The 24,045-nt window shown below is 49.9% G+C and overlaps 9 protein-coding genes across 9 annotated transcripts; 3 read left to right on the top strand and 6 right to left on the bottom strand.

Annotated features, from left to right (window-relative positions):
- Positions 1–784: 784 nt before the first annotated feature.
- PEX2_058620 (peroxisomal copper amine oxidase) lies at positions 785–2,934 on the top strand (the record flags this gene model as incomplete). Its single annotated transcript, XM_016743135.1, has 2 exons — positions 785–899; positions 953–2,934. The coding sequence occupies 2 exons, from the start codon at positions 785–787 to the stop codon at positions 2,932–2,934; spliced, it is 2,097 nt and encodes a 698-aa protein (XP_016595857.1).
- A 705-nt stretch (positions 2,935–3,639) lies between these two features.
- Positions 3,640–4,584, bottom strand: PEX2_058610 (phosphoglycerate dehydrogenase; the record flags this gene model as incomplete). The annotated part of the gene is made up of 1 exon (XM_016743134.1): positions 3,640–4,584. One exon carries the CDS (start codon positions 4,582–4,584, stop codon positions 3,640–3,642), a length of 945 nt encoding a protein of 314 aa, XP_016595856.1.
- A 584-nt stretch (positions 4,585–5,168) lies between these two features.
- PEX2_058600 (transcription factor domain-containing protein) lies at positions 5,169–8,026 on the bottom strand (the record flags this gene model as incomplete). Its single annotated transcript, XM_016743133.1, has 6 exons — positions 5,169–5,892; positions 5,957–7,004; positions 7,059–7,237; positions 7,296–7,749; positions 7,812–7,878; positions 7,928–8,026. 6 exons carry the CDS (start codon positions 8,024–8,026, stop codon positions 5,169–5,171), a joined length of 2,571 nt encoding a protein of 856 aa, XP_016595855.1.
- Positions 8,027–8,571: 545 nt separating this feature from the next.
- PEX2_058590 (uncharacterized protein) lies at positions 8,572–8,736 on the top strand (the record flags this gene model as incomplete). The annotated part of the gene is made up of 1 exon (XM_016743132.1): positions 8,572–8,736. One exon carries the CDS (start codon positions 8,572–8,574, stop codon positions 8,734–8,736), a length of 165 nt encoding a protein of 54 aa, XP_016595854.1.
- Positions 8,737–9,040: 304 nt separating this feature from the next.
- On the bottom strand, positions 9,041–10,087 carry PEX2_058580 (FMN-binding negative transcriptional regulator; the record flags this gene model as incomplete). The annotated part of the gene is made up of 1 exon (XM_016743131.1): positions 9,041–10,087. One exon carries the CDS (start codon positions 10,085–10,087, stop codon positions 9,041–9,043), a length of 1,047 nt encoding a protein of 348 aa, XP_016595853.1.
- Positions 10,088–10,630: 543 nt separating this feature from the next.
- PEX2_058570 (type I 3-dehydroquinate dehydratase) lies at positions 10,631–12,748 on the bottom strand (the record flags this gene model as incomplete). Its single annotated transcript, XM_016743130.1, has 1 exon — positions 10,631–12,748. One exon carries the CDS (start codon positions 12,746–12,748, stop codon positions 10,631–10,633), a length of 2,118 nt encoding a protein of 705 aa, XP_016595852.1.
- A 1,949-nt stretch (positions 12,749–14,697) lies between these two features.
- On the bottom strand, positions 14,698–18,362 carry PEX2_058560 (dDENN domain protein; the record flags this gene model as incomplete). Its single annotated transcript, XM_016743129.1, has 6 exons — positions 14,698–14,840; positions 14,898–15,152; positions 15,208–16,552; positions 16,606–16,665; positions 16,726–17,639; positions 17,825–18,362. 6 exons carry the CDS (start codon positions 18,360–18,362, stop codon positions 14,698–14,700), a joined length of 3,255 nt encoding a protein of 1,084 aa, XP_016595851.1.
- Positions 18,363–21,003: 2,641 nt separating this feature from the next.
- PEX2_058550 (trafficking protein particle complex subunit 13) lies at positions 21,004–22,299 on the bottom strand (the record flags this gene model as incomplete). The annotated part of the gene is made up of 5 exons (XM_016743128.1): positions 21,004–21,297; positions 21,421–21,939; positions 21,990–22,113; positions 22,173–22,179; positions 22,233–22,299. 5 exons carry the CDS (start codon positions 22,297–22,299, stop codon positions 21,004–21,006), a joined length of 1,011 nt encoding a protein of 336 aa, XP_016595850.1.
- Positions 22,300–23,772: 1,473 nt separating this feature from the next.
- Positions 23,773–24,003, top strand: PEX2_058540 (Zinc finger, RING-type; the record flags this gene model as incomplete). Its single annotated transcript, XM_016743127.1, has 1 exon — positions 23,773–24,003. One exon carries the CDS (start codon positions 23,773–23,775, stop codon positions 24,001–24,003), a length of 231 nt encoding a protein of 76 aa, XP_016595849.1.
- Between the last annotated feature and the right edge of the window lie 42 nt (positions 24,004–24,045).

The following is a 24,045-nucleotide window of genomic DNA, read 5'->3' as shown; positions in this document are numbered from 1 at the left end:
AAATCGCCGTTGATAGGCCGAGCCGCTAACCCAAAACAGGCAAGTCCACCCACAAGCTATGGCATCCTTTGGGCAAATGGTATCTGAGATAAGTTTCTCTTCTAGTTACATGTCAAATTTGAATATGCATCGTTTTTTCTATATTGTAAATGTTTTGTGTGTGATAAAACTACCTTGATGGACTAGGGTAGCGCTGCACTGGAGGCTTTGGAGGCTTACATCATGTCCATGTGGAAAATAAGCTTGATTTAACGCCTTGGCATCCCCAACCCTTGCCCACCCGCATTCTCCCCTAATTCGTCCATTAGATCAGATATTATCAACCTAGGGCAGGTCTTGCCTAGCACTGACGCACGGTCTTTCATATAAGACTTGCCTCATTAGGCCAACCAAGTAGATGACTGTGGCCACATCTTTCCGAGCCGTTGCAATGCGATTGGCTGCAGAATTTGATGGCAAACGCCTTACGCAAAAGATATTATGGCATAGAATCAAAGTCTCAGACAAGTACTGTGCAAAGACACATCTTCTCCAGACTTTATCCCAAATTGAGCAACGGCGAGAGACCCCACTCTCGGGACCATTCGCTCACTTTCTTTGAGTTGCTTATATTGCAGATTGAGATCATGATTACCCAACTAGGAAGGTACATGCGGGGAGGTTCAATCGTATGTTCAAGCTCTATTGACTATATAAGGTCTATCGTAGTTTTGGAATGAAGGTTCTGGTTTTCTACAACTTCACAACTCCTCTTTCCCCTTGATACCCCTTCCACACTTTCATCATGGCGTCTGCCCCTGATACCGAGTCAATTCCTGGCTACACAATCTTTCGTGAAGGAGATTATGAAAGTGTTGCCGCCGCTGCCATGCTGCCACAAGGCACACCTCATCCGTTAGGTATGAAATGCCCCTCTATAAGTCCGGGGAGTACTGCTAACTCCAAACCCTAGATCAACTTTCTATTAAGGAAATTCCCGAGGCTGCAAAGATCATCCGGGATTATGCCAACCCCAAGTCTATCAAGTTCAACTGCCTCACACTTCGCGAACCCCGCAAAGCGGAATACCGGGCATTCCGCGCTGGCGCTGTCCCAGCTCCTGCCCGTCGCGCTTTCGCCATTGTCATTGTGCGTGAAACCAACAAAGTCGCAGAGGTGGTGGCCAATCTCGACACCGGCAAGGTTGAGGAATGGAAAGACGTTCACGACGTCATGCCTACCCTCACCCTGGAGGATCTTGATGTGATGGAGCGTGTTGCCCGCAAGGATGACCGCGTCATCCGTGCCTGCAAGGACATCGGAATCACCGACATGAGCAAGGTTTTCTTTGACGCATGGGCTATCGGAATCGACGAGCGCTGGGGATACGAGCACCGCCTCCAGCAGGGTCTGGCATACTACCGCAACTCGGTGTTCGATAACCAATACGCCCACCCTCTGGATTTCAGTGTTGTCGCCGACACCGACACGGAAGAGGTTCTCAGCGTTGACATTCGTTATGTGAACGGCGAGCGGACCGCTGCCCCTCTCAAGGAACACAATTACCTCCCCGAATTCATTGGCGACAAGTACAACCACGATCGCCTCAAGCCCATTGATATCACCCAGCCTGAGGGCGTCTCTTTCAAGGTCCGCGGCAACGAATTGACCTGGGCCAACTTCAAAATGCACATTGGCTTCAACTACCGTGAAGGTATTGTCATTTCCGATGTGCGCACCCACGACATGTACGAAGATCGCGAGCGCACTCTCTTCAACCGTATCTCCGTCGTTGAGATGGTCGTTCCCTACGGCTGCCCCGAGAAGCCCCACCACAAGAAGCATGCTTTCGATGTTGGCGAGTACGGCACTGGTCTGATGACCAACTCCCTGAAGCTGGGCTGTGATTGCAAGGGTGCCATCCACTACATGGATGGTGTCATGTCTACTTCCAAGGGTGAGGCAGCCGTCATCAAGAACGCTATCTGCATTCACGAGGAAGACAACGGTCTCCTCTACAAGCACACCGACTACCGTGACGGTACAGTGATCTCTGCCCGCGACCGCAAGCTCATCGTCTCCCAAATTATCACCGCCGCCAACTACGAGTACGGCTTCTACCACACCTTCACTCTCGACGGAACCTACAAGCTGGAGATGAAGCTGACCGGCATGCTGAACACCTACTGCATGCACCCAACCGAAACCGCCGCTCCCTTCGGCACAGAAGTCGCTCCCTCTATCAACGCCCACAACCACCAGCACCTGTTCTCTCTCCGCATCGACCCTGAAATCGACGGCCAAAACAACTCCATTATCCAGAACGATGCCGTCTCCGCCGAAGCCGCCGTCGGCTCCCCAGAAAACCCCTACGGCAACGGCTTCTACAGCAAGAAGACCCCCCTCCGCACATCCCTTGAGGGCGCCGCAGACTACTGCTACGAGACCAACCGGTCATGGGACATCATCAACCCTAACCGCATGAACACTATCGCGAAAAAGCCCGTCGCCTACAAGATCCTCAACAACAACTGTCCTCCTATGCTCGCCAAGCCCGGTAGCACTGTCTGGAAGCGCGCTGCTTTCGCCCGCAAGCCCCTCTGGGTTACTCCCTACAAGGACTACGAGCTCTTCCCGGCCGGTGACTACGTCTGCCAGTCTGACGGCTCTGAGGGCCACCCTTACAATTCCACCATCGCCGACTGGGCGCAGCGTGATGAGAACATCGAGAACACCGATATCGTCTGCTACCTGCAGTTCGGTCTGACACATTTCCCGCGTACTGAGGATTTCCCTATCATGCCTGCTGAGCCGGTTAGCATTATGCTGCGTGCCTCAAATTTCTTTGAGAAGAACCCTGGTCTCTGGGTGCCTCCTTCGGCTATTTGTGTTGATACCCAGTCGAAGAATGCATTCCCTTCTTCTTGCTGTGCCCCGAGTAAATCCCGGATGTGAGGGGTGACGGAGCGATGGTATTGATTTATGGCATGGTGTTTGAAAATGGGGTTTCTTTGAGTTTGTTTTGTTGTACATAGTAAATAGCATTTAGTCAGTCATACCTTCTTTGTTTAAATCAGATTCATTTTGATCAACTTCTCTTTTGGCTCTGAGTACGGTTCCAATCGATTTTCAATTGATTTTCTTCCATTTTGTTACTCCTATTTAGAACACGCTGTATAGTTCCGCAGTGTCATATTCATATTCCAAACCGTGCCATGGAATTCTGCTGTGATCTGTGTCACTTCTAAGGGTTCTTCCAGGTTCTCACTTTCATTGATGTAGAAGCCCATTGGTGGCCTAAGACCGCCATTACTTATAGTCCGTAAGGATCCTCTATTAGTGTTCTTCCTTCATTCACACTAGGTAACTTTTATAATAAGTTCCAGGTCTCGATTATGAGGATGCCAGATTCACTGCTAAATTATGTTTACACACACTAAGTCATTGCTTTTAGGCAAGATCCTGTAATTCTGCAGGGGTAAATCAAGTCGACACACTCCAGAAACACTCTGAACCTACTAGTGATGCATGCAGTAAGATACCAAAATAGTATCTACACGGCGAAACCATGACATCTAACCTTCATTTCATCTATGCATATGTATGTGTACTCAAAAACTCTATCAAACAAGCAATGTCCGCATTCACTCCATCCAACACTCAAATAATATTCTTCAGCTCCTGTCCAGCAAGATGCCGTCTCAGATTATACGCAATAAGCGCCTCAGCTCCACGCGGGCGTCCACCAGCAGCATGAGGCGAGAGAATAAGATTAGGCGCAGCATAAAGCTTCGACTCCTTCGGCAGCGGCTCAGCGGAGAAAACATCCAACGCCGCACCACCGATACTACCCTTTTCAAGTGCCTCAAGCAGCGCATCCTCATCAACAGAAGTGCCACGGCCAACATTGACAACCCAAGCGTGATTCGGCAGCAACGCCAAGCGCTCAGCGCTAAGCGCACCATTAGTACTCGCCGACCCAGGCAGGATCATAACAAGCGCATCTGTCTTGGGCAGAACCTCGTGCAAGCGATCCTCCGCAACAACCTCAAACCCATGTCGCACACCCGTACTCCGCGCAACACCGGTGACATTAGCCCCGAGTGCGGTTAGCACAGGTGCAAGGCTCTTGGCAATATTTCCGAATCCCCAGATAGTAATATTGGCACCCTTAAGGGTACGGAAAGTGCCAGGGGCACGGTCAGGCTGGGCGCCGCCCAGATGGGCGGGCCACTCGCCGCGGGACTGGTAATCACGCATTTCATAGAAACGACGGGCAGCATTGAGTAGCAGGCCGAGGGTGTGTTCAGCGACTGTTTCATCGTGCAGGCCGGAGCCGGTTGTGATAGCGATGCGGGAGGCATCGAAGCCCGCACCGAGGACGTCATTTGGACCGGCTGCTAGTGACTGGATCCAGCGGAGGTTCTTCATGCGGGAAGCTGCGTCGCGAAGGTTCGTGGCTTTGTTGCTCCATGTTACTAGGAATTCTGCGTCGATTAGGGGCTCGGGAATTGGGAGTGTGACATCGTATGGGTGCAATTCGACGGAGAAGCCTTCCAGGGACTTTGTGTCGAGGTGGAGGGAGGTTGGGTACAGGAGTTTCATTTTGAGGGCAGATTGGAGGTGGTTTGTTAGAGTCTTGAGGCGTCGGGTGGGCGACATGAGGAGGGGGAGATCAAGGTTCTTATGTGAGAGGAGAGAAGTGAGAAATGTGTTACAACGCGGGGTGTCTCGGCGGAGCTCCGCCGAGACCGGGGTAACTCCGGGTGGGAAGCACAGATGCCGGCCCCGGGGTGATCGATGAAAATTAGTAACGCAATTCCGTCTCTAGAACTACATAAGTCTGATCCTTCATATTATTGAATTGAGTACAGAATTTAAAAGTATACATGTAGTTTGTCAAAGTAGTGAAGGACTAAAAGCACCTTCAGAGGTATTTCGAGCTAGCCGCATCTAGTTAGCACGACATATTGCATCTTCCGATGCAGAGAGCACCTTATATGTACTATATTCTAGGTACAACTCAGAAACACTCAAATCTCACGTAGTGGGTAAGTAGATACAATGAGCACAATGGGTATCAGTCAATTCGGCCACAGCCTATCAAAAACACAAGCTATACAGTGAAGGATATACACAGAACGAGAATATATACGGGGAAATCATGATCACCAACACCAATTTTCCACCTACGAAGCACCACCTTTCTCAAGAGGAATATCCGTATCACCCTCGACGGCACCAGTACCTGTCAAAAAGAACTCAAGCTCACTAGGCCCGCCCTGTGAGTTCTCATTTTCAGCGAGCTGTTCCAACAAGCTCAGAAACGGGTCTTTTTCGGACGCGCTCTCGCTGCCAGTTGCGGTGTGGGTGGCGCTGGTTTGGGACTGGGCACCTGGAGTCAGTGCAGTGGGGCCAGACTGCGCCATTCCGTTTAGGTTTGCGTGAGCGGTGTCGAAGGGGAAGGTTGCGTATTGCGGGTTTGGGGGCGGTGTTGGTGCTATGTTCATGGCAGCGTCGGTGAGGAAGGCGGGCGGGGAGAAGCCGAAGGCTGAGGGAGAAAAGCCCGGGATGGAGAGGTGGGAGTTTTCTGATGTGCCGGCACCAGATAGGTCGGTTCCGGTTGGGAGGGAGAATATGGAGGGCAGGGATGGTGAATGTTGGTGTTGGTTGCTTGGGATCGTGTGGAATTGAAGGGTGGGCGAGAGAGAAGTCGTGTGAGATGGTTTCTGGGACAGGGAATGGGAATGTGAATGGGAGTGGCGACGGTCGATATCTGAGGTTTGTATGGATGCCAACGGGCTCGAGGGCCCAGGCCGGGAATTTGAGAAGTAGGACGAAGCATTTTGATAGGAGGGTGCGGCGATTGGTCGTTGGTAATAGTGATCTTGACGATCAACGAAGTTTGCAGAACTGTCTCCAGAATCAGTAATCATATAATATGTATGCAAAAGAATGGAATCAGCAGCCGACTTACCTTGGAGCCAGTTCATCCCCCGCATCTATGAGCCGAACGTGCGATCCATCCAATGTCAGACCAGGATATCGGTCGAGAAAGTCTTCAAGGTGGAAGACTGGCGAGAAACGCATTGGGCTACTGGCAAGATTGCGTACCAATTCAGAGTGACAAGTATAGATAGTCTGAAGCAGCTCACGCTGATGTTGCGCGCCAGTCCAAATATTGCGCAACCAAGCAAGCTGGTTCATCTCCCGAGTCAAGAATTCGGCGCTGGAAGAGAAAACCTCTCCTTCGCGACCCTTGTAGTGCACACCGTGAACATGCACAGTGCCCGCTGTGCACACACAGTAGCCGACAAAAGCAGGCCACTCAATCAGCGGAGAATTACGACCCAGTTCAACTAGCTCTGCGATGGCATTGGAGTGCGAAAAACACAAGTTTGTCGCTTCGATTTGCCAGGACTGATGTTGCCCCGTGCCTCTGAGCTCTACTAGGTCAATGGGTAGGAACGGGCGATAGATCAAACAGTGCACCAAATGGTAGATCAACTTGCTGAGCAAAAGTGTTGTACTCTCGGGGTGGCCGAACAATGCATCGATAGAGGCAAAGACGTCCTGCGTCCCGGCCGCCCAGATATCCAATTCTTGTCGGATCTTAGATAGATTAGAAAGCGCATGCCATGGGAAGTGGGAGTCGCCTTTGACTCCGCCAGCCGCTAAGTATTTATTGGTGACTCCAAGGATACGCGTGATATCAATCAATAAAGAGGCAGCACTTGGTGATTTGCGTCGGGAATCAGCGGAATATTGAATGTTCGGGCCGACATGGAAGAGCTCTCCCTCCATATTCAGACCAGCTGCATGTGGTGACCAAGAAGGTAAGCGCAGAACAACCGAATGATCGGTGATCAGACATGGACGTCGTGATCCACAGTTGATGAATCTGTCCATCAAATAAACCGACCAAAATAGCCGACGCCTCATTTCGCGCTCGGCAGGCGCGATATTGGGCTTGGGGGGAGCCTCGCGGTACAAATCCAGCGCGACAATCATGGCCACGCAATTTGCTGATCACCATTAGTGGAATTCATTCAGCCATGTAGGAGCGAGGGCAATCATACAGAATGTCATATAGGCTTTCTTTCCCAAACCATATGCATAGAAAGCTTGCGAAAGTAGCAATAGAGTCTGGAGTCCTTCTATTGTAGGATTGTCGACATCAATCATGCGTCTTGCCTGTAGCGCCGCATCGAGTCCGGTACGCAGTGACTGCTCCACTTGACCAGGCGAGGTCGTGTATCTGAGACTTGTCAGTCAAACATGTAAAGCATGCGGACTTGGCAGCTTGGCGGTTTTACCTTACTGTCAATGCTGAAATAGCCATAGCCAAAGACGGAGGCAATTGGTTTAGTTGATGGCGCTGTCGCGTCGTCGCATCGTCTAGAATATAAAATGGTTTACCGTGTAATCGGTCAAAGTAGATATCGAGGATCGCATCCGATACGGGCCCATTGTTTGTCGGAGAAGGCTGTTGTGGAAGATTTGCTTGGTGGCCGGGCGGCCTAGAGAATGGATCCACATGCTGCGAGAGAGAAGTTGACAAATTTGATCGATCGCTGGAAGAGTAAATACTAAAGGAAGTGTCGATGGTGTTGCGACGGGTGGGAAAACTCGGCGGATCGTCCGGAGTATCGGGGGAAGTGGGCGAAATAGGGTTCTTTTCATCGTGGAGTCGTTTCTCCAACCCATCGACCCGCTTGAGTAGAGCTTCTAACACATCGGTCTTGGGGCCCCTTTTTTTGGGGACGGCATCTTTGAACATCACAAAATCAATGGGGGAATCATGTGATGTGGGGGGGACATGATTGACTTACCATAAAGACATGGGCACTGGAAGACCTTACATGCCTCGCAGCTCGGTCGCAAACGATTACATTTGATCTATGATTAGTTAGAAACAGCCAATCGCACCCAAACTGACTTGACAGACCTTGCGCTTGCGACAGGATTTGCAGTTCATGGTTTCGCGCGGCTCGACCGTCGCACGGCGGGGCGTGAGACGGTCGATGCTAACCTGAGGACGAGACATGGCACATCTACATGGAAGAGAAAGATGAGAAGAAGAAAGAAAACTGCCAGGGCCAAGAGAGACAAGAAGTCAAGCGCATGGCTGTGGCGTTTGGAAAAAAAAAAAGAGCCTATACCACAACCAGGTTGCGGAGGAAAGAAATGCGGAGAAGTGATGTGCCGCCGGAATTCCCCAGTTTAGGCTGACATGGGGATATTACACGTGGAGTACTGCATTTTGTATTTTGTATTTTGTATACTATTAATTACCTTTTAATTACTTCAATTATATCATATATTTGTATATTCTTATGTATATTCCTTGGTATATACTCATTTTAAGTTTACTCTACTTCTAACATCACATTCAACGAAGAACCCCAATCCATTCCCCTTTAATCTGTGGACAACATAGAACTGGCGGGAAGAATTGCTTTTTACGGAATACACCCGGCTTAGGGTTTCGACGCCAACCTCCGAGATGATCCAGGTACACCGTGATGGGGGTGATGGACAGAATAGAGCTATTTACTGGTTGGATAGATCAAACTACTGCAACTAGGTACAATGACCTCCAATTATGTGCTTGGGCCCCTATTAATTCCCCTCAATTTAACCGAAGTGTCTCCTGCAGAACCATTTCAAGTATTTTACCTGCACGTGAAAAGTCTGGAGTACGGAGTAGCCTATTGCTATTACTATTGGCCCCCGCTTATTACACCTTGTCCCTAAAATTCGACAAATCCCTGATCATCCCCTGAAGCTACTATATTCGATACGGAACTCCACCTTAGTCTTCTTTTAACTTTCTAAACAGTTTGTAATGCTTATGTTAAGTATTACCCAGACTACAATATATGTCCAGGTGCTTTCTTCTCTCTTCTATAAACGTGTCAAACCCACTGCTCCGTACTGTGTACTGTGTAGGCGCTGGTGGCTTAGTACGATTACTCTATATAGTATCTACTCCGCATACCCCTAAATTGTATACTACATATCTTGTATAAAAAAATACACAAAAGGCAAAATACCAAGCTCATTGACCGGGCAAAACCTTCCCTCTCCTCACAAATTCCGCCATATCCCTCGCCCTCCCACCCATCCTGTCCAGCCCCTCAACAACGCCACCACGATCATTCACCGGCCGTTCCTGACTAACCTTAAACCGGCCCTCAATCCGCGTGATTTCAATCCTCATCCCGACAATATTCTTCAAAAGCGCAGCAATGTACTCCAATGGCGCATCGGCAATTTTCCAAGGCGTCGGCAATGCCGTGCCGTCACCATGCCCGCTAGCTCCGGTTACCGCCGTCTTCACCCCCTGATTCAGCTCCAGGTCTGAGCTCTGGTTCTGATTTCGGGGTGGATCCCCATCCCCAGTTCCACATCCGCTTCCGCTTCCACTTCCACCTCCCCCATGTTTGAGATCAGATCCCGAACCCAACCCGGATCCATCTTGGAAACCCATTACCCCTTCCTCTCCAAGTCGAGCTAAATCACCCAGCTGTCGTCGTAGAAACAGCTCCGTTTCCTTATCATTCACGTTGTGGTAGATAGTCGCCCGACCGTAGACCTGCACTGCGGCGTAATTCCACGTCGGAGCGACCCTTCCCGTGGCTGGTTTGGACTCTGTGTAGAAGTTCGGGGTGATGTAGTGATCTACTGGACTGGTGAAGACAATTAAGACCTCACCATGTAGTGTATGGCCTGTGGATATCGTTGGTTCCTCTGCAGAACTTGTTATAGGAAATGCGCCCGGGATACTGATTGTTTTGGTACCATACTCCGGGGCAGATTCTACCATTGCTTTGCTTTGCGGGTTTTGGCGCGCGATGTGACCGCGGAGTACTCCCATAGAGGGATGTAGTGGTGCGGGGGTGTTTTCATCGGCTAGTTTTGCTTCCGTCACTAACTCAGGGTCAAGGGTTGTTTCGTTGTCCAACACCCAGGGGATGTGGCTGCATTGCAGGGTCGGGTGATTCTCCGAAGGGAGGGAAGTGGTGAGGACGCCTAGTGGGTGTTGCTTGATGAAGGCATGGAGGGTTGGGAGGTCTCGGACTGCATGATCGGGACGTAGATGCATGTTTAATTTGTGGAAATTAGGAAAGGAAGAAACACAGCGAGCTAAAGAGACACGAAGCCTGGGGTTAAAGGGAAATGAGGGGTTGACCCCGGATTTTTTGATAAGTTCTTATCTTGCAGCATTCCAAGGTTTCAAGGTTTATATATCGCTTGTTAGCATGAAACATGGATTCTTATGCATCCATATCTCAAAATACTAAAATGGCAGAGCCAAGCGCAACAATTCCTACCAATTACCACCTGCTAGCTGAGGCATATATATACAGCAATGTCAGAGACACCCAGTGATGCAGTTGATCCTACAAAGTAGTCATAGGAACAATAAATAGAGCGCCATTTCCCTAGACTTGAACTAGTCACAACACTAAACATCCAAGGATCCCACATGATGCAGAGAACCCTACAAAAACATAGCATATAATCCCTACCCCAACCCATTAAAACAAAATGCCGATCCAACATCAACATCTATTGCATCAGCAACAGACAATAAAACCGAACCGCAAATTACCTACGTAGGTATGCAGTAAAATATACTATATAACTAAAACAAAGGCCTCCCAGACGCCATGCGCACAAAGTCAAACGGCACATTCTGCCCAACAAGCAACCTCAGCGTCTCAACCGTAGTCCAAGCACTAACATCCTCAACCCCATACGCCGTCCACCCAGCACCAGTAGCAACAGCCAAAGGATCACCCTTCCTCGGCCCACTCGTAAGATCAAGATAAACCTTCCCACGAGTCGAAGGCGGCGACGAACGACCATTAACACCATAATGTCTCAGCAGAGGCTGCACCAGCAGCGATTTCTCCGGCGGCAGCGCAGAGACAATAACAAAAGGCTGCTCGACCCGTTTGACAGATTGGATGGATGTAAATGGCTCAAGACCCGCAGCGAGCGGGCCACTCGCTTTAAACCCGACTGTATAGATTGTGCCAACGGCCAAACTGCGCAGTGCGAAGATCGCAGCAGAAGCGTCTGCTTGGGAGCTGGCGAGGATGATTGCTGCGCGGCTGCTATATGCGGATGGCACGTATTCGCGCGTCAGAGTTGCACGGATACCCTTCCAAGCGGCGTTTTCACCGATGAATCGTGAGGTTCCTGGTGTGGCTTCGCTTGGTGTCATGGCGATAGTGTCTACTAACCCGATTGCGCGGGCTGCATCGCTGACGGCGGGGATGAAACCAGTTGTGGTTGGAACTGGGGGGTTGAGGTAGGCGCCACCGAAGTGCGGTTGTAAGAGGACTGATTCGATGGAGCCTTTTGGGCCGCGGTCGACTGAAGTGAAGTTGTGCGGCAGGCCAAGCTCGTTAAGGCATTTCTCCATGAACATTGAGTGTGGGGTTGAGCGGAATGAGCCGATGGCGTAGAGCTCGCGTTTGGGGAGTTGGCCCATTATGTGTAGGGCTTCGTTGATCTCCGCTGCTGTTAACTGGCCTGGGGCGGCGATCATTGGGAGGAGGGGGTGGGTGATTGGAGAGAAGACGGTGTTGAGAGCTCGGGATAATTGGCCCATTTGGCCCATATTGACTGCTGACAAGGGTGGGCCTGAACCGCGGCTTTTGATGGTAGAGCGGAAGTATTCTAGTTCGTAGTTCTCCTCGATTGTGTGGACCATGGCGATCATCTTCACGATGTCGGCGTATTTGGCGCTTTCCGTGAATATGCGCTGCGCCTCTTGGGATGTCCACTTCCAGGTCCCGGAGAAGTCATGGAACGCAGATAAAATCATACTATGGCCCTTTTTCTCAAATAGCTGGCGCCGGATCTCCTCTGGCAGCCACAGTTCCACATCAATATACTCCACTCCCCACTGTATCGCTCGCCGCAAGTACTTGTAAAAGAGCGCAGGGTCATCTACCGGAAACTTCCCATTCTCTCTCGTACAACGAACAGTAAAGATAATCGGCAACTCAGTATGCTGCCGCAACAACATCAACTGCTGACCAACATACTTCAAACTCGGAACAGGCGGAGTGGTCCAACCCTCCGATACAGGCTCGACCAGCAAGTCCACACGGATCTCCACAGCATCAGATCCCACAGACAGGATATCCAAATTGGGTAAAGCAGCATGCACATCGGGGAAAGTGGTCGAAATAAAATTCGTCCTGGTCTTCGTCCTCAAATCATCATGCGGCCTCGTCTGGCCAAGAATCAAAGACAAAAACCGCGACAGATCCCGCCGCAGGAACGGACTCCGCGAATATAAGAACTCATAATCACAGCCCTCGGTGAGCGAGTCTTCCGGCGCAGACCCGTCTTCCACACAGTACGTGTTTACCAGAACAAGAGATGAGCGCTCGCATCCTTCCAAGCTCCGTACCAGATCATGTGCTAGGATCCCCACTACCACTGCATCGCTGGTTCGCGTGAGTGTCCCAAGCGATGTGTCCGTTGTCCATGGTTTGCCCAGAATCTCCGCGACCAGTTGTACAATATGCTCTTGGTTCCGGCCGTAGATGATCACGACAGTCCCATTGGCAGTCGGCGCGGCATTTTCCGCAGCTGTTTGGCCTTTAGGCCCGGTAGCCGGAGGAGCAGGAGAGGGGATTGTTGTAGCATTGGAAGGGACAGCGATATCGGGGTTTGCGCTGGGAGGATCCTGGGCTTTGAGGGCGGTGGAGACAGGGGGATCGTCGAGCAGCGGCGTGGCCATGTGCTGTGGAAAAGCTGTCGGAATCATGGCATAGCAGTCCCAAGTGTTTTCATAGTTCGTGCTAACGAGGAGATATATGCAGGTCGAAGTATGTGTCAAGACGGTGTAGAAATGGGAGTCGGGGAGGGGGGAACGAAGGAGCGCAAGGACCTAGTAGAGAGGCTTTTTGCAGTTCGCTTCTCAACAGCCAGGACCCGGGTAGCGTAACAGATAGGTAGTATCAGAGCATATATTTTTTTACAAAACAATTAGTGAAAAAGGGAGCGGGCCGAACGAGGCTAGCTCCAAGGTATGGGGTAATTGGGGACAAATGGAATAAAGTGACGCTAAGTCAATCCTAGGAGGTATTAAACCCAGCCGCGAGGGTAATGGAAAGCCATTTGAGGCGACATGGATCGATGGAAGAACTTGTCGCGGAGGTTCCACCCAATGCGCGACAATGGAATCCCACGCAGACGGCGGACGCGGGGAAAAGTGGGAGCGGCGTTGGGTTTCTCCACCAATCATATGTCGCGATATATCCTTAGACTGCATATGGATATGGGTATTGGAGCTCTATGAAGTGGAATAGGGAGTGTGCAGTACAGATATGCTTAGAAATCTTACCCAATTGACACATCTACAACTTCATGTGTTCATATCAATGTAACCATCAAGCTAGCTGGAGGCACCCGCCTAGCCTCATAACCTGACAGGGGCTTGCACTACAGCGCTATGATCCGATACGAGGGAAAATCACAATTTAAGCCACAGTCTCAGCCTCGGCCAGGGCAAATGATCGGCTTTTGATACAGATGTCACCTCACCCCGTTGTATCCGAGGGAGACGGGTAAGCAACGAATCAGACACCGGGATTGGTGGAAGAGTACATCGATACTTGTACAAGGGGCAAAGATGAGGATGAGATGGTCCCATATTCACAATATACACAATAAAACAACGATCTATGTATTCTTCTTTCTGTCCTCGATGCACGAAAAGCAACCAGAATTATGTGACAATGTCAAATCCGATCTGAAAGGGAAACTCACCCGAAGCATAGTCATGAACCACGTAGCATAGACATAGACGATGATTTGACACCGAAAGCAAGACAGATATGAAAAAAAAAAAACGGAAAGACAGAATCGAGACTAGATCCGCCCAACATTGTATTTCAAACAACCAATTAAGACACAAGGAAAGAAAAATACCAGCCAAATCAAGAGGGGGTATTGGGTAGTAACAGGTAGTGAGGAAGGAAAAGGGAGAAACGCAGGCCGAGAGATAAGAGGAGTAATAAAAGGCAAGAAAAGCAAGAGGTATTGGTCCAGAGAATAAACACGGATGTATGTATCAATATCAGGCACAAATAATCACCAAATCGCTTTGCAAACCAAGATGGCGCTTTTAGGGGGTTTGTTCATGGTTCCGTGCATCAAGCCGGAGTCAATACTATGTACGAGGACAGCAAAGCAACCGAAGATCGGCGCGTGGACTGTCTGACATCGTTTGAGACGTCGGGTGTCTACCATGACAGAGCATGGTAGGTCAGGTAAGAGAAATAAGTTCAAGCAGGAGATAGACCAGAGGTGTGCAATCATGCATGCACCGTTCCATTTGCGGGTTATTAGCGGGAAGCGAGAAGTTCAGCCGAGCCAGCGGCTTGTGATTCTCGGCTTGGATCGACACACATGCCCAAACCAAGAAACGCAGGAGGCAATACACAAATCCATATCTGCTTAACGTTGGACCAAGCGTGCATGGGCAACGCTACCAACCGGGGAAATCGAGACCCGAGCCGGAGTCGGAAGGAGTTTCAAGTTTCAGACTCGCGCAAGGAAACAGGAGGAAGTGTTTCGAGAAGGTGGGCAGGGCACATCGCCCCCTCAGACAGGACCCACCCGCACAAGGGTAAGGCAGATAACGATGAAATGATAGACCGGCACTCGCGTGTGGAATCGCACCAATTAACTCGGCGGAGAGATGGCGAGCCCATTCATCAGTTTGGGCAGCGGCTTTCTACGGGCAGTATTTGCCGTCTTGGAAACCCGTGGTGCACCATGAATCATGCGAGGTTCTGCCATCAGGCTAGTGTCTAGGTTTGCTGGTGCTACAGGGAGATTGTCAGTGAGTAGATTCAATTGGGTGTTGAAACCTTCGAGCGTACCTCTTGTGGGAACTCTGCCGTAGTCCACTGAAAGATTCTGCTGGCTGCGGCTGGTTGGGGTGAAGAAGGTAGCGTTGGCTGTACGCCAAAGATGGTTCGAGGTGTCTGACAGGAAGTCTGTTGTCGAGCGGCTGGAGAAAATGGACGTGCGGCCGCGGTTGCGCTTTGAAAGAACAATCTCGTCGAATAGGGTCATGCGGGGGTCCTTGGACTTCGGGTTTGTTCGCTCACGGTCACTGATGAACTCGTTGAAGCCTAGGATTGGGTCAGTATTTCTTCCGCAGTGCGATATGAGAGTTCGTCAACTTACCTTGTGTCTGTTGCAGAATTGCGATATACTCGGCATGCTCGCTTGGAAGGCTCTTCATGAAAGCCTCCATGTTAAAATTGTAATACATACCGGACTTCTTCTTATCGCCACTGGCAGGTAAAAGGAATTTCTTGTATGTGTAAAACAAGCTGGCAAAGCATCTAACAAAGGCTGCACGAATCTGATCCGGGTGGAAGGCTGCATCACACGGCAGGCACACCATAGAAGCGCAGCGGTTGTGGACTATTAGTTTGCATGCAGAGCACTTGTACATATGTTCCTCTGCCAGATCATCACAGATGGCACAAGTCAACTTGTCATCCCAGGGTTGGACTTGGAAAAAGTGACCCTCCGCCCAGCAAGTGCCCTCGTTACTGCCGGAGGGCTGGTACGTGGATTGAGGAACAATTGTGGAAGCAGCGATGGTAGACTGCGCATACACAGAGGGTGCATATGTGGATCCAGCTCCAGAGTCAGTGTTGAGGGTTGTCACAGAGAGATTTGAAGCATGACCCAGGAACGGAGCACTTGGACGTCGACTCATTCCAAACGACGAGCTTCGGCGCGAAGCGGCATCGAAATGTCCGGAACGCTTCTCGCGCAATGAAGCTTGCAATGCCATGCCGGAATCATTGCGTGATGAGGGAGCTGGTGGAGGAGGGAAGAAACCAGAGGTAGGCGAACTCTCTCTCGGGGATGGCGGAGAGGCACTAGCTCTCATAGTGGAACTGGTTCCCGGGCGCTCACGCTCACTACCGCGAGATGAGTACCCACGAGAAGGACCGGCCTCATTTCGAGCGTGCAGGAAGACGTTGAAGATCGGGGGTGTATAGGAACCGGGCATCACAGATGTTGCACCAAATGCACTGGAGTTGAGACCGACATATTTCGCGAGGTTAGTTGCAGGCGCCTTGGACGTGAAAGTGGCCTTGCTCTCTGACATGAACGAGTCCCATGGGTACGTCTCGATTGCATATGCAGGAGGCCCAGTGGGGATGTGGTATCGACCGTGCTGAGGGGCAGCTAGTTGCAGCAAAGAGAGAAGCTTCCTGCGCTGATGACGCGGAAGAGAGGTCGGTTGAATGGTGCTTTCAATCATATTGTTGTCTAAATCAACTAGGACAAAGTCGTCCGTGGGCAGCTCCACCTTCTCGTATCGACGCTCGATACCCACGATGTACGGGCAAGGGGCCTCGAGAGCTTGAATTAAGCGTGCAGGAAGGACGGGGATGAGAACGCCTGTCCACTCCAGAGGGAACAAAAGATCGACCAACGCCCTGGTCGCGAGGTAGAGCATAGAGGTGTGGGAAGACAAGAAGATGATACGGGATTCAGTAAGAGCGTACTGTGTGTTGTTAGCATTGTCTCTTGTTAACTAAACCGAGAAGCCAAGCCTACCTCAAAGAGAATGATAATGTTGGGAACCGACAAAGTTCGGAACAAGGCATAGAGATCAGTCTGGAAATCAGTCAGCAAAAGTTTCGACAGAGAAATCAATCAAGATTGCGGTGCACATACATTCCGAGAACCAGGGATCTCATTGGGCGCTTCTTTGCGTGCGAACAACCGCAGCTCGCGGATCGCAATCTCGACCTGAGTCTTCGAGGATATTGGACAGAACGCTTCTGTGCAGAGATTCATGACATATCGCTCCAGCGGCTGCCATACACCCATACGCGGCGAGGGCGGAGGCACGTGCCGTACACTGCTCTCGGTCATAGGCACCACGATAGCCTTGAGCCATTCCTTCCAGAAGCTCGTCATCGTGCTCTCTCGGCCCAAGATACCATACGCACGGGGAATCCAGAACCCAGTATCACCATCGGTCAGACCCTCGATCTTAGAAGCTGCGCCGTGTCGGACCGGGCGGAGGAGATCGGTCATTAGTCCAATCTTCTCCTCCACGGCGCTGATCTCATCTTCGAGCTGTTCGCGGGATTCAGATCCTGACTGGACGGTCGGCAGCTGGGCTAGGAGCCGGGATAATTTAGCCCGCTCTGATGCCAATCGTTCGCCCAAGCTTGCGGCCAGCTCACGCTCTTCGTCCGTCATGTTGTCCTTCCGCCATTCCTCGCAGCGCTTTTCGAGCTCCTCCGCGGCATTTTGGTTGAGGGGTATCCAGATGAGCACACAGATGGCATGTAGCCTGGAGCCATTGTCTGTTGTCATGGCGAATCCGTGCCAGGTAGAGCGCGGTCGTTGATCGGAGGAGACGATGTTGACATCATTCGGAAAGGCGAACATAGGGACGTAGTCAGGGAAAGTGCCGCGCTGCTTCATCTCGTCCGGCATGCCGCGTGTGGGGTATCGGTCGAGGAGAACGGGCTCGAATCGTCGTTTCAACGGGTGCATTGTGGGGGAGATCTCGAGGGGTTGCGGGACAGGGATTACCGAGTTGTAGTTGCTAAGTCGCCGAGAAGTTCGCACCGAAGCTGAAGACAATCCATTGTTAGCTAGTGCATAGACAGAAAGCCCCGGGTCACGATCCCGTTCCAGGGTGAATGGAAAGTTGAAGAAGAGCTCTCACATTGACGAGCAATCGATGGCTGCCGCTTCATACTATTCATATCCCGAAAGGATCGTCGCACGCTCCCGATACCCGACCTCAACAAGTTACCGCTAGGTGAGGGCGAATCATCCGAGACGATCTTCTGCGTGCGAACCCTAGATCGCGGGCGGGTATTCGGGGTAATAGCACCAGCGCTCAAGCTCAAGTCTGTTAGAAAAGATTCCCGCTCATTGGCGAACTTGAACAGCGCGGAGTCGAAATCGAAGTCCTCGGAAAACAAAGCTGAGGCACGCAGGGGCGACGAGGCACCCTTGACGGTCATGCTGCTCCGATTACTGTTACTGCCACCATTTGTTCCCTCTGAAGTCTTCGAGAGCGTAGATAGTCGTTGGGTAGAGCCCCTGTGACCTGGGCCAGTAAAGAGCATCGAGCTTGGCCGGGAGATCCCATCCGGGTTGTATTCCTCCTCCGCATCGGCGTCCTCCTGAATGGTGTCTGCGAGCGCAGGGCCTGGTGATGCGGCACCATTGGCACGGTAATCTTCTCCCAATCTCTGGAAGGTGTCCAGGATCTCTGTACCATCCACACCAGCTATCCAGAAGTAGTCGGCGAGGGGGGCGCCCTCCGAAGTACTTGACGATGGCATTGTGGAGAGAGTCACGGCGGACTGTAGCGGGTTAATACCTTAATTGTCACCACATGGATCGCAGGATTTCCAGGGAAAGGGAATGCGCAGGGAAATTAGGCGCATGTAGTTTTCGGGAGGGGGACACGCTGATAAAAATGGGGGAGAACGGGAGGGAGGGGCAGTTCAGAGTGAAGATCAATTTTGGGAGAGTGGTTTGAAGGTCAAACGTATTAAAAAAGGAGTTCGATTATCTATTTGTGTATTCTAGGTATATTATTTCGACCCAAATATTTTCCCTGCTTTCCACCATATTTTCTATGTATTTTTTGGTATTTTTATTTTTATTTTCTTTCTTTTCTTTTTCCCCCTGGGATCACGGGTGGTCGCGTAGGCGTGTGGTAATGTTGAATGTGCGTACTCTCTTTACTCCACTATATAAAAATGGTAAGAGTTGCCCGGGTCAAGAAATATTGAGATATTTAACAAAAGGCCAGTCAGGCCAGTAAGGTCAGTCAAGCCAGTCAAGCCAGTCAAGCCAGTCAGGTCAGTCAAACCACTCAAGGGCCCGGGCCATTCACAGCCCTAGCATCAATGCACTAGAGTCTTGACACCGTAGCAACCTGCAGGCTTGTGCAGCCCTAGGCTCTATAGGGATCCAGACTTCCGGGGTATACCCATGATACAGGTTCAGTATCCATTTCTATATCAACTGCCATGTATTGAGTCATGGGTATTCCTTTCCCATAATGAGAGTTCTTCCATACCCTATATAGATGACTTCCAAGGTACCCCAATGAGATACCTCAGGTGAAGATAATTGGATCAGTTTCCCCCCCCCCAGGGGGTTAGAGGCCCGTGTTCCATGGTTGAGCTTCAGCGGATAATGCAAGCGGGTCTTGGCTGATCCTTTTCTTAAAGTTCGTCAACTACTACGGTTCACGGCTCACGGTTTGTTTCCTATTGAGACATGGCGTTGAGAGGTCTCTGTTTTTAGGGGTCTATAGCTTAGTACAAAGCCACAATGTCATTCTTATATATGATTTTCAAAGCACTTTCAGGGGCGACATGATAGGGAACTGCCGAGGTCTGGGGAGGCTGTAATCCCTCGTGGGAATCTCTTTTTAGATTGCGGAGTCTGCTCAACGGCTTTTTTTCTTTCTTTTTTTCTTTTCCCATGAATGTCCATATTCTCTAAGGTTCTTTTCTCCTATTGCGTATAGTTATCTTTCTGTGCATGACATACTTTGTACTAAATACATGGAATTTTGAGTCAGGAGTCACCAAGTGGAGTGGCTTGTCCCGGGGAGATGATCGATACTACAGTTGGACAATGTGGAGCACCGTGTGCTGAAAGAAAGCATCGCTTAAGTCCACAGTTGTATCAATTTCCACGGTATCGATTTTATAAAATAAAATAAAAATAAAAAGTAATCTGATTACATTCATAGGTAAATCCCACAGTTCGTTCCAGTGTCAGTATTCCCTTAGTTCCGATGATCTCTGAATAATACAGAGTACTATATCTCTAACTAGCTACTTAAGTACTATCTGCGGACAAGCAATATAAGTCTAATATACTAACTCTATCCAGAGTATCTTATATTGTAAATACATCCATGGATAGTGTCTATTTAAATGCCCTGAACACAGCCGATACCCGCGTTACGTGACACAGGGGGGCTCCCCTGCACCGATAGCCCTTTTGGACTGGTCGCATCCCAAGATTTGGGCAAGTTTATTCAAACCATCTCCCTGCGCGCATGAGTACTTGCATATACTCAATGCAGTCAACAGTACAATTCAATGTTGGAGAGAATAGGCGGTGGAGTAAATGAACAAATTGTACTCCGTACTCCGTAGCCTGAAATCCATATCTTCACACACCCCAAACAAAAAGATAATTACACATGTACGGAGTAATTATAGATAAGACCGTGAGTGAAACTAAAATAGAACCTTGGAAGTCTGTGTGAGACCTACATAAGTACATACGGAGTGGGTAGATTGCAGATGTTCTTTGAGATTGGGCAACCCATTGATCAGCCAGAGTCTAGACTCTTTCTATAACTCCATAATATTGAATCTGGACTCTGAGAGACCTCCAGCTTTTACATGTACACCTACCCGAAATATCATTTCTATATGTGACTTCCCGTAGAATACGTGGCCTTGGGCTGAGGACGAATTCCCGTTCTAATTTAATTTATTTTCTTTCGTGTAAGCCCTATGGGGAAGTAGCAAATGCCCGAAGTCTGCAAATATCCAGAGCTTCCTTGCCGAGAGGCAACTGCCGTGTGACCAAGAAAATTAAGCGTCGGCTGCATGGCAAGGCTGGTTTCCGCTCCGTACTAGTGGCGTCAAAGAGTAAGGCCAATGCACCAGACTCTATTCCAGAGCCTCAGGCAGGCCTCAGGCCTATATAGATTGTGTGGGTATAATTAGGGCCCAATATATTACACTGTACGGAGTACACCTCCCAATTTAGGACGCTGCTACCAATGCCAATAGTAATATTGTGTAAGGGCCATTGGGAATGTGTACAAACCGCCCTTGCGGCATCCTCCATGCAACCTGGCGGCTGGATGCAATAAAACAAATCGGCGTCCATACCGTGATACCGTAGCGGAAACGATCCGGTGGGTTGGTTGCACACCGCGTTTCAGGTGCGTTTCCGGCTCATCAGGTTTCCCGTTGTCAGGAACCCCTTGTCCCCCATAGCGCCGCGCCATTCTATCGACAACTGACCCAGCGTGGCACGACCGTCCCGTCGCAGGTCCTTCTGGAGAGTCTCAAGTCCCTCGCTCTGTCCCTCTTCTTGTTCCACCAAAAATGCTACCTGTAGGACATCCCGTGGATTAAGTGTAGGTAGTGCTGCGGGTGACATGTCCGGGTTCATCATGTCCCAATTTAGCGATTTTGATTGGAACGGTGGCTTGGGATTTAGTTTTGTTTGCTATCCATCCCTCGACGTTAGCCAAATGGTTGAGAATTTCCGGCCCAGCCCGACTTTCAGGTACAGCCGCGCTATGCCGTGGAAAATCCACTCATTTGCTAGGGTTTAATAGGAAATTCATACCTTGACTACCACGGCGCCCTCGCCCACGTTTTCCAGTTGCGCCTCCAGGGCAAACCGGAGTAACCTCGTTTTCCCATATGGACCGAGGGACTTATTATCTACCTCAAGCGGCGGAAGTTCGGACGCCTTGGTCCGAACGCTCAAACAGGGCTGTGCCACAAACTGATATAACTTTCGGAAGGTCCTGACCCGGCCACTAGCTGCCTGCGAGTCGGACCCGATCTTTGTCTCTGTATAGCTGACACTGACAGCTAGTATATGATTACCTTCTTCCTTCAAATCAAACCGGACAATCTTTTGTAATGACTCGCCGATCTTGAGCCCGTCTGTTGATGCAGAGTCGTTGGGTGGTTCCAGCTCCAGTGCCGCGACCGACGAAGGTGTTTGCATTTCTGCTACTATTCGCACCGACGTGAGGACTTTCTCGTTGTCATCATCATGGATCTCATTGTTCGCGCTTAGTGTGCATCCGAAGGTTTCTCCGACGTAGACGGATCCGAAGGAGGGAGGTAGAGTAAGCTGTTGCCGTTAGTGAACAGCTTCTTCGAGATGCTTGGTCATCTTCTCACAAGAGGCGTTAAAATGAATTGATCATCAGAGTCACCAGACGGATAGCTTAGTGAGGCTTTTGAGGAGATTATGGTGTTAGAGGTCGGGAGGGGATGCTGATAAGAAAGTGACGGCCGCGCAAGGCTGTGTATTGAGAGTCAGGAGCTGCCATCACCGCGGCGGATATTGAAAATTGGAATTACCGCAACACTAATCAACACATAATTAGCTTGCTGGTCCAACCACGAGTTGTATTCACATACCTTTGAGAGAGACCGAATGTGGTTCCTTCGGAGCATCAGCGCCCGATAGAGCCCGTGGGCGTGACATGGAGAATAGGTTCGGGTATCAGCTCTAGGGAGGAAACGTGAAAAATGAAGCAAAGAGTTAGCTGTAATCCGGGGCTTTGCAGTCTAGCGTCATCTCGTCAATGAGGAGGGACAGTCCACAGTTCTCCACGAGCTGATAGCGATAGGGAAGCTACTCCAAACAAACAGTGCAAACACCCGCTCTTTCCTAAAGAGTACACGACCTATGTCGTAGGGCTTTACAGGTTCGAGATTCTTCATCTTTTCTTACTGTCTGACCTCACATAGATACCGCTAAAAACATAAAATCTTTATATATCCGCATACATATTTACGTAAAGCATTTAATTGACATCATATCGTCCTGAGAACTTGGGCATCTACTAGCTAATGGGGAAGGAGCTTCCAAGAATTCTTCAGCGCTAAGTACATACATACATGTCCATGATATGAATTTATTGCACTCTATAAGCTCTTAGTTTCTTTGTTTAACTTTGCTCATAAAGGCCACTGTGGTAAAGGTCAATCCACAACAATGGCAATCCTGAAGTGAAAGGGGAACAAACATAGCCAACCTGCTGATAACAAAGACCATTCATACCTGTGTGGAACTTCATGCAATGTCATATGACACTCCATTTCCTTGAACCTGTCTTTAGATCTTGCTTGACGCAATACGTACATGTTGCAGCGCATCCTTTGTCCACGGTTCACTTTCCTTCTTGTAGATTCTATCTTTCCATACTCTTGTGAAGTACCCGTGTCCCAGAGTTCCTGTCAATCTAGCAGATATAAACCCTTCCCACCCTCCCGCGGTGCCATCAAACCTTGATATCTCTAACCCAAAAGTCCACCTCACTGCCGAGCCTACTAGTCCTAGTAACAAGCCTAGGGCCGAGAACTCAATCCAAGTTGCAGAGCACACTCCGCCCAGTGCCTCCCACCATGTCTGAGAGACGCGCACTTCCATGGCTAGACTCACCTCCTGATGGATTCGCAGAAAGATTCGCACGCATCGAAAGTCAAATGCAAGTAAATATTGACAAACATGGCATACTTTGACTGGCTAATCAGCGTTGATTTCAGCATGTATATGATTAGACACAGTATCGGCGGAACCGCGAATGCTCCGAAAATGGCATTTGAAGTTGTTGGATCTACTGGCAATATCTACAGAACGACCATTGGCAAAGTGGCTACCTGTGACTGTCCGGACGTCAGATTCCGGAAGGTACAGTGTAAGCACATCTGCTTTGGTAAGTCTCAACCCTGCTCAGCAGATACATACATGTACCTACTCTATTCTGTGCAGCCTAACTACCACTCTCTATACTTTGCTAATATTCTGTTAAGTTCTATCTGCAATGGATGTCACTGGGGAATTGAGGTACCAGCGGGCATTCTTGCCATCCGTGAGTCCTTGCAAACCCCAATCAAGCATCACTCCGTGTATATATCTCTAACCCAATTGCGTGATGCTCAGGAGCTACGTGAGATGCTCGCTGCATTCTCCTTGAAACGAATCCTGGACACAACTACCCTTGCTTCTACCGGGGAGAGGAAGCCTATCGAGGGCGGATGCCCGATTTGTTTCCATGATTTCGAGACTAACAAGAAAACTACGTGGTGTCAGTCATGCGGCAGCAATTTTCATGAGGCTTGCTTCAAGAAGTGGGAGCGCACTCTGAATGCTTACCACGATGTTGTCCATTGTCTCTACTGGTAAGTGATGACAATTTGTCTAAGTCTTACTGAAAACTTGAAACTC

This window comes from Penicillium expansum (genome assembly GCF_000769745.1).
Source record: "Penicillium expansum strain MD-8 chromosome Unknown contig190, whole genome shotgun sequence".
NCBI lineage: Eukaryota > Fungi > Ascomycota > Eurotiomycetes > Eurotiales > Aspergillaceae > Penicillium > Penicillium expansum.
The sequence above is the reverse complement of the archived record's forward strand: the minus strand, read 5'-3'. Positions and strand labels throughout refer to the sequence as shown.